Source organism: Condylura cristata, unplaced genomic scaffold (genome assembly GCF_000260355.1).
Source record: "Condylura cristata isolate star-nosed mole 26May11 unplaced genomic scaffold, ConCri1.0 scaffold00022, whole genome shotgun sequence".
Classification (NCBI taxonomy): Eukaryota; Metazoa; Chordata; class Mammalia; order Eulipotyphla; family Talpidae; genus Condylura; species Condylura cristata.
This window is the reverse complement of record NW_004567123.1, coordinates 23,433,603-23,442,553: the sequence shown is the minus strand read 5'-3', so window position 1 is coordinate 23,442,553 and position 8,951 is coordinate 23,433,603. Positions and strand designations below refer to the sequence as shown.

Here is an 8,951-nt window from a genome sequence, read left to right as displayed (position 1 = left end):
CGGGCGCTGGCGGCGAGGTGAACGGCAGCGCGGCCGTCGAGGGGCTGGTGGTGAGCGCTCAGGGAGTGGGCGTGGGCGTCTTCCTGGCCGCCTTCATCCTCCTGGCTGTGGCGGGCAACCTGCTTGTCATCCTCTCGGTGGCCTGCAACCGCCACCTGCAGACGGTCACCAACTATTTCATAGTCAACCTGGCCGTGGCTGACCTGCTGCTGAGCGCCACGGTGCTACCGTTCTCGGCCACTATGGAAGTGCTGGGCTTCTGGGCCTTCGGCAGGGCCTTCTGTGATGTGTGGGCGGCCGTGGACGTGCTGTGCTGCACAGCTTCCATCCTCAGCCTCTGCACCATCTCCGTGGACCGGTATGTGGGCGTGCGCCACTCGCTCAAGTACCCGGCCATCATGACGGAGCGCAAGGCGGCGGCCATCCTGGCGCTGCTCTGGGTGGTGGCCCTCGTGGTGTCCGTGGGGCCGCTGCTGGGCTGGAAGGAGCCAGTGCCCCTGGACGAGCGTTTCTGCGGCATCACCGAGGAGGCAGGCTACGCGGTCTTCTCCTCCGTGTGCTCCTTCTACCTGCCCATGGCCATCATCCTGGTCATGTACTGCCGTGTTTATGTGGTCGCGCGAAGCACCACCCGCAGCCTCGAGGCCGGTGTCAAGCGCGAACGCGGGAAGGCCTCGGACGTGGTGCTGCGCATCCACTGTCGGGGTGCCGGCACCAACGCAGACGGGGCGCACGGGAGGATGCGCAGCGCCAAGGGCCACACCTTCCGCAGCTCGCTGTCTGTGCGCCTGCTCAAGTTCTCCCGCGAGAAGAAGGCAGCCAAGACCCTGGCGATCGTCGTGGGCGCCTTCGTGCTCTGCTGGTTCCCCTTCTTCTTCGTCCTGCCCCTCGGTGAGTGACCAGCCCCCCACCCCTTCCCTTTCCTGAGCAGTGACTGTTCCTCCCTGCCCCTGGACAGCCATGGGCTCTCAGGTGACCCCACCTCAACGTGGAAGGTTGACTGAGACAGGTGCCCACGTTCCACTTTTGGGGGGACAACCAAGTTAGCCACTCTGCTCCTCCCTTCCTGGCTGTCATTACAAGCCCGGGGCTGTGTCACACTCCTGGTCTCTCAAAATATGAAAGATCGAGTTGCATGGAAATCCGTGCGACAGCTGAGCCGGGCATGTGGTGGGCTGAGCATGTGCTGGTCACATCTCCCCGCCATCTCCCAGATAGAAATGCCTACCCCTGAGGTAGATGCACCCCGGGGTGGGTCTAGGTGTGTTCATTCACTCCCGGGCAGCAGGTCCCGGCACCAGCGTGTAGAGCCCGAGATGCCAGGAGCCACCGCTCACTCCTGGGTCACACAGTTTAGAAGCTGCTGAGCTCTGAGACCCTCCCAGTGCCCTGGGCCCTTGTTCTGAAATCCCCTCTTGGAGGTGGAGGGCCTGGAGTGTCTGGGTGGAGGAGAGAAGGAAAGGGACTGGGGCAGGTTGTCAAATAGAGAGTTGATGGGGTTAATCATCATGTTTTAAACTTGCTGCATCCTTTAGCTCTTCCGGGGAACTTTCCTGCTTGTCTCCTCCCGCCTCCCTGCCTCCTGGGAGGTGTCTTCATGGGCTCCTTGCACCCATGCTAGCAAGTCAGGGGCTGGGTCAGCAGAGTAGGGGGAGGGGACAGCACCCTGGGGACCCACCGGCCCTAAGTTCTTGCCCACACCTGCAGCTCAGGGCTGCAAGCCAGGCATCCCGTGCCTTTCCCAGGCCTCACTCCCTTCACACTGTGCTGAGTCAGGAAAGGAACAGCGGCCTCCCGCTACTCCCCCGCAGGCCTTCTCCACACAGAGCCAGGGTGACCTTTCCACGCTGTGAATTAGAATGCCCCTTTCTACCAAAGCCCAAGGTGCTTCCCACTGCCCTGGGGACCAAGTCCAAACGTCCACCATGGCGTCCGAGAGTGACCTCCAAGTTTATTATATTGTCTTAACCAAAACGTGGCGCTGTGAATATTTACCCTGGGAAGCACAACCAGGACAGGGGTGACAAACGCGGGATGTGGCACCCCTCCTGTTAGGCGGGCCCTGGGCGAGGCTTCCTGGCGTTGCAGCCTCCCCTCCCTCGCTCGCTGCTTCCCCCACCTCCGTTGCTGTCCAAGCCAGCTCATGCCCGCGCACCTGCTCGTCCCTGTCTGGACGGCCCTCCCAGCCGTCCTGCCCTGTCCCTGCCCCTCTGCAAGAGGACTTCCCAGAGGCCTCGTCTCTGTCTGTCTTTTCTCCCGTGGGGCACAGACTCTCATCCGTGCTACTTCCTCAGCTGTGCTCACATCTCTGTGTTGCTTGTTTAGTGTCGAACTGCCCCCACTGGCCCGGAAGCCCATGGAACCCTCAGCGTCCAGGGGTGCCTGGCAGGTGTGGAGCAATGCAGGAAGCAGGACCACTGCGGGAGGCAGATCCAGCCCCCTGTCTTTTCTTATGATCGTGTTTAGGACACTTAGCCTGAGATCCACCCTGCCAACTGTGGAATGCGCACTCGGAGGCACGGCATGATACAGCAGACGCATCTTGCTTAACCGAAACTTTGCTCTTTGACTAGCATCTTCTAGCCCCTCCTCTGCCCCTCAACAAGCACCCAAGCAGCTCTGGATTCTGTAGTTTTGATAGTTTAGATACTTCACATAAGTGGAAGCACACAGTTCTTCTGCTGCTTCTTTTTTTTCGTATCATAACTACTCCTCCTTCTTATTGTTGCTTTGTTGGTGCTTGTTGTCCCCCCCCCTTTTTGTGTGCTCTAAAATTTTAATATATCAGCTCTATATTTTTTATTGTTTTTAGTGTATGTGCGCTGTGCTGTGGTTTTTTTTTGGTTTTTTTTTTTTTTGTTGATGTTTGTTTCACATACATAGGTTGGTTGACAGAGTGAGATTTGTTAGAATTAATGGGGGACTCAGAGGTGGTCAGCCTGGTCTGTCCACTATAAAGTGTCCTGTCAGCAGTTGACAATGGATGGCCTGAACCCATTCTATCCCAGGGCTTAACAGCAGTGATACCTGATTTCTGTCATTCGTTCTGCTTTCATACACTCGACTTCTGAAAGGAATTTGGCACTAGCTCTTTGGTTGCTTGAAATAAGGTCTCTGCAGGAAAAGAGTGCAGGAGAAAAGATCATGTGCCATGATCTCCTTTATCAGAAGTAGAGTTAATTCCTTAATATGCTTCCCAATGCTGACCTACGGGGGTTTTGTGAATATTGTGCAACCATGATTTTAAAATCTGTCATATTGTAGACATCGTGGTTGAGGTTGACTTTTAAGTTGGCCCCTAAGATCTGTCACAACCAGAGAGATGTGAGCTTTTCCTCAACTTCAGGTCTGATAAGATGCTTCAGGCATAGCTTGTGCTTTTTTCCCCTGGACTTCTAGCGGCCATTCCTTCAGAAAGCCTGGCCTGTTTTCATGGCGATCAAAAGGCCCAGGCTGAGCTCTGCTGTTCATTGCATCTGGGTTGACCCCTAACTCAGTCAGCATTTAGGAAATACTCTGTTTCATTGTGTGGGAGGGGGTGGGACTTCTATCCTGGGGCACAGGTCCCTTCTCCTCTGATGGTCTCGTCCTCTGCCCAACTCCTGCTGCTGCGCTTGCCCTAAACGTCTCACGGACTGTTGATCATTTTGCCCCATTCATTACAGGCTTGGGTCACATGCTTCCCCCTACTCTCATGCCTGCCTGGTTGTTAGTATGATTCCAGTGCACTGAGACTGGCCCATTCTGACACCGTGGCCTAGAGGTCAGTGACTCCCTGCCCTCCATTCCTGCCAGGGCCGTGTCGCAGTGCATGTACCATGGGGCTTGATCTGTGCTCACCCCCCACACCCCACTCCCCACACCCCCACCCCCCACAAATCCTCAGTGAAGACTACTACCTGAGTTCATCTGCTCCTGGGCTCCCATTACACCTGCTTGTTCATTGACCCCATCCCGACCAAGACTTCACATCCCTGCCCTTCACTTACCCTCCAGTCATTTAGGCCTCTCTTCCCTGGCTAGCAAGTCCCATGATGCATCACGTCACCCTCTCTTGCCATCTTCTACTCCCTCTCCTTCAGCTCTTTCTGTGAGTCCCAAACCGCAAATCAGATCATTTCTCCATGTGTGGTGCACAGTGGTGTGCCTTTACCAGCTGGCTCTGGAGTGGGAGTTCATCTGCACCGGCCCATTTCCACAGTGTAAATATTCCCACCATGGTTAATTTCAGTCTACCAAAGAAACATTTAAGTGGCTTGCAAAATTCTTGAAAATTTAGCAGTCACTTCTCACATACAGACTGGTGCCTAGCTGATCACTACTAACAAAAAATCACACTTTCCAGAGTGAGGCCTCCTCCTCTTTAGGGCAGTCCTCAGGGTATCCCCAAAGTCCTACAGGTTTTCCTTCAAGCCAGAATCTCCCTCCTAAGGTATCTTCCCTTCCTAAGGGATCTTTCTCTATCAGTTGCTCCTTGGCCCTCCTTATCTTTGACCTCTCCTCCGTCCCCCCACACACATGAAGATGTGTCCAGAATGTCTCCTAACAATGACTTTCCCTCAAGTCTGTCTTATTAGAAAGGCTTTTCTGATCCTTCATCATACAGCAAAGAGGTCTCTGCAGACAGATGTCCTAACTCTCTTGGGGAAGGAGCTACTGAGCTCCATGGTCAGCCCCAGGGAGCAGCTAAAGAACTGGGAGAGGGAAAGGGAGTCTGGAGATGGGAATTCCTTCTCTCCAAGTCTGCTGGCAGGCAGGAACCCAGATGTGTAGAGGGATATAGTATTTTTAACCCCACTGAACTTTTTCTGACCAGACAGGATGGCTGGTGTGGAAAGAAAAGTCGTGAGGATGGAGAGGGTGGGAAAGGGGAGGGTTTAGGGTGCAGCCTGATATTTCATGGTTGGCTACGAGTTATGAGCAAGGCTGGCTGTGAAGTCTGACATTCTGCCAAGATAAGTTCCCTTCTGGTGATGCCAGACAGTGCCGTAAATCACAGTGCCCTGGCTTCAGAGCTCACTCACAGAGCGGCTCAGCCATTTTAGTCAGCTCCAGCCCAAACCAGCATCTCAGCAGTTCCACCTGCCCCTTCCTGTTTCTGAGGGGGGGGGACTACCTTGTGGTGACCCAGGCAGCAGACAACCCCACCACCCCCAACCTCACAGGCTGGCTCAGTTTCCCCCACATTGTGTGGAAAATGCTGGCCCAGCCACCAACATGCCAGAGAACAGCCAGCCTGCTGACAGGAGGGTCCCGGCCTCTTCTGACCAGGGGCTGCCTGATCCCCCTGGACAGTAGCTCAGATTCCAGGTAGGGACACCCTAACCCAGGGATGGAGGGAAATCAGGGTTCAAAGTAATGGAGGTCTGCAAAGTAACAGAGGACAGGGTCAAGAACAGAAAGAAGCAGGCAAGAACTGGGTTTATGTTTCTAGTGGGGCAACTGGGCTCAGGTCAGGCAGGGGTCCAGTAGGCTCTGGAGGCAACGGAGCCCCCCAGGAATCCATCTGCTTTCCCTGGGCTCTCTGGCACATTGTCTCGTGATCTCTCCTCTTCGGTGGTCACTCTTCTCATAGCTGTCCGGGTGATGCCGCCCTTACCTCCCCAGCCCTGGGCTCAGGTGTGCACGCCGCATGGCCATACCCCTACTCCAGGTGTCCACAATCAGACGCACCTGCCTGGCACCCCGCTCCCAAGCACCTTCTGCGATAACACACTCAAGGCCCCAGGTGACAGCCACAGATGCCAGTGGCATGAAAAGCCTGGCCACTTCATTTACCCTAGGACAGTCATCTCTTCGCGTAGGTGGGTAAACGTGGCCACTGCCCCCACACCAACCCACCTGTCCTGTGGAGAGAAGTGGACAGACTGCGCTTACTCACCCCTGCCTTTCCCAGCGGTGGGAAGAGGTTGGGATGCAAGCCAGAGCTAACCCTGGAATGGAATTTGGGGACCAAACAAAACATCTTGCAGGCACATCTGTGCCCAGCCCTCCTGCCCACCTGTGGCCACCCGGGTGCTTCTCTTCATCATCCTCCCGTTGCAGAGCAGCAGGGACGGCTCCTCCTCTCTTTTGACGAACCTGTGCCCGTCAGGGACAGCTCTTCCTGCCGGCTGTGTCTGTGCAAGACCCTTGACTTCCCTTCCCTTTTTATAATAAGCTTGCCCTTTCGAAAGGAAAAGGAAAAAAAGCAAAGAGTGTCTTGGGCCAGGCCCTCGATGCCCAGCCTGAGGTGAGGGCCCTGGTGTAAGTGATGGACTGAGGCAGCTCTGCAGAGGTGCCTGTGAGAAGGGGGGACGCAGATGCGAGCTAGAGAAGCCCCACCAAAGCCTCAAATTGTCTTAGGCTCACCCGTGAGGATTTCTGGAGCAGGGCAGCAGCACGGAGCTTTGCCACCGAAGCTAGGGGGCTAGCCTCTGCTCCCCGCGCACAGCCCCACCCCCCACCCCAGCCCCATCCCCCCATCGCTGTCCCCAGCACAGCCCCATCAGTCCCCACCAGTCGCTGGCTGCCTCCTTGGAGGGAAGCGGCATGTCCCAGTTGAAGCCCCACCCAGCGGCTGAGGGCTCTTCCAGGGCAGCACCTGTAGGCTCTGGCTCACTCTCGCTGTGGCTGAGGCTGAGCATGCAGGTCGCCAGCTCTGAGCGAGCCGGACAAGGGCAGCTGTCAGAGGGTTCTGAGCCGGGAGTGGCATGATCACTTATAAACCATCCCAACTGCGGGGCTGGAGACAGTCAAGGTGCGAGAGTATAAGCAAGACCCGGGCGGATGCTGCATCCCCGGGGGCATGATGGCACCTGGGCAGGGCCGGGGGCTCCAGGAGGAGGGTAAAGGCTGAGCTCTGAGCTCATCTCCTTCCTCTCTGCTCTCAGTCTCTCCATGCTGGCCCCCCAGTCTCCTCATGGCTCTGCAAACCGCACAGCCACCCCAGCACCGCTGCCCCCCTGCCTGGAGCACGCCCTCAGGTGTCACATCCGCTTGAGCTCTTTATTCAAATATCACATTCTCAGCAGCACCATGTCCAAAGTTGATGCCACCACTCCCAGGAACACACCCACACCCATACCCACACACCCACACAACCTTCCCTGCTTTGTTTTTTCCTTCCCTGCTTTGTTTTTTCCTTCCCTGCTTTGTTTTTTCCTTCCCTGCTTTGTTTTTTCTCCTTAGCATCTTACACTACCTAATACCTTCACACGTCCTCATTTACCCTACATATTGCCAGTCTCACGCAATGGAGTGTAAGCTTCCTGAGGGCAAGATCAGCATGAGGTGCCAGTGGAGATGTTCAGGATGCTACTGGATCTGGGTTTGAAATTTGAGAAAGAGGTCTCTGAGGTGAAGATACAAATGCGGGCATTGTTGAGCCAATCAGCATTTAAAACCATGAGCCTGGATAAAATTTCCAGGTGAAGGTAAAGAGAAGAGATACCGGACTCGTAGAAGAAGCAGTGGGGACATGAGGAAGCAAAGGAAACAGACATGGGGTGGAAGTCCAAGAGGAGGGTGTCTCATCCTGGAAGTGGGGTGACATGGAGGCACCCCATGCATGAGAGCAGTCTGCAGCCTGGGGGCCTGCCTGGGGCAGGGCTATGGGGCCAGGCAGTGGAGCGAAAGGCAGGTGGCAGGAGGCAGCGCAGGTGCGGATGGGAAGGGCGGAGGCATGAGGCTCAGCCGATGGTGACAGCCACCCAGGAGAGCACCTGGGGCAGGGAGCAGGCTCAAGGTCACTAATGGGTCGAGACTCTGCACAGGAGGAAGGACATGAGCCCTGACCCCTGGGCAGAAGGAGAGACACCTTTTGCCCAAAGAGATGAGGGCGGTTTGAGCAGAACCCCAAATTCTCCATCTTCTGTTTTCTCTGTGAAAAAGGAAGTGCCAGCAGCTGCCCTGGAGAAGCAGGAGGAGGGGGCAGGCTTGTAAGCGGAGAAAAGGCCAGAGGGCCTGGGGCAGGGCAGGGGAAGCCGGCTGAAAGTGGGGAGGCTGTCGCTGGAAATGGGGGGCACAGAGCTGCGGCCAGGCCAGGGACTCTGAGTCTGTGCAGGGACAGGGCGAACAGCTCCGGAGTGAGGATCAGGCTGGACAGTGCAACCTCAGTCCAGAAGGACGTGGGCGTGGCAGGATCAAGAAGAGAATGGCTGAAGTGCCAGCGAGGAGGAGACAGCCACGCAGAAAAGGAGGCAAAGGAAAAAGAGATGAAAGGAGAAACCCAAAGGGCTGGCAGACAAAGTGCAGACGAGAGGGGGAGGGGGACAGGAAGTAGCGGTCAGCGTGAAAAATGAGTTCTAAGAGAAGGACTGAAGTGCTCAGGCCATATTTTAAAAGGACTCCCCACCTGCCGTGTGAACAGGGCCCCAGAGAGCCCACTCAGGACGCAGCAGGCAGGTGACCACAGTAGCTTGAACCAGAGGGGTGACGGGGTGGCATAAAGTGGGGTTTCGGGGACCAATAGAAGCTGGTGATGGATGGGGTATAGGAAGTGCTAGAGAGGAGTCCAGTGCCCAGGCCTCAGAGAGAGGCGGGAACAAGAGAAAGGAGCCAGGGGTGCTGCTGGGAACGAACTCTGCCCAGAAGGACGTGGGAGGCTCCTCTTGTCCCATCCCCCAGGGCCCCCCGGGGGTGGGGGGGCCAGATGCCCACCATGGCAGCCTGCGCAGTAGGTCCTGGCCTCCTCTTCCCTTCCTCTTTCCCCCACTCCACTACTGTTGTTTCATTTACCTTGCAAATTGGCAGCCTGCGTTTGAAGTTGTGTCTCAGGGTCTGCTCCTGGCCGAGCCCAGGTGAGACAGACAGACCCTCAGGGGACACGCGGGAACGGGTCTGAGACCCTCAGGGGACACGCGGGAACGGGTCTGAGACCCTCAGGGGACACGCGGGAAGGGGTCTGAGACCCTCAGGGGACACGCGGGAAGGGGTCTGAGACCCTCAGGGGACACGCGGGAACGGGTCTG

At 56.5% G+C, this 8,951-nt stretch overlaps 1 protein-coding gene across 1 annotated transcript in view; it reads left to right on the top strand.

The window, feature by feature from the left end:
- Positions 1 to 5: 5 nt before the first annotated feature.
- Positions 6 to 8,951, top strand: part of ADRA1D (adrenoceptor alpha 1D) — a gene marked incomplete at its 5' end in the record, with an annotated part of 11,943 nt that continues 2,997 nt past the window's right edge. The window contains one exon of the mRNA XM_004687010.1: positions 6 to 891. Coding sequence (XP_004687067.1) covers positions 6 to 891 — 886 coding nt within the window. The remainder of the gene's footprint in view (positions 892 to 8,951) is intronic.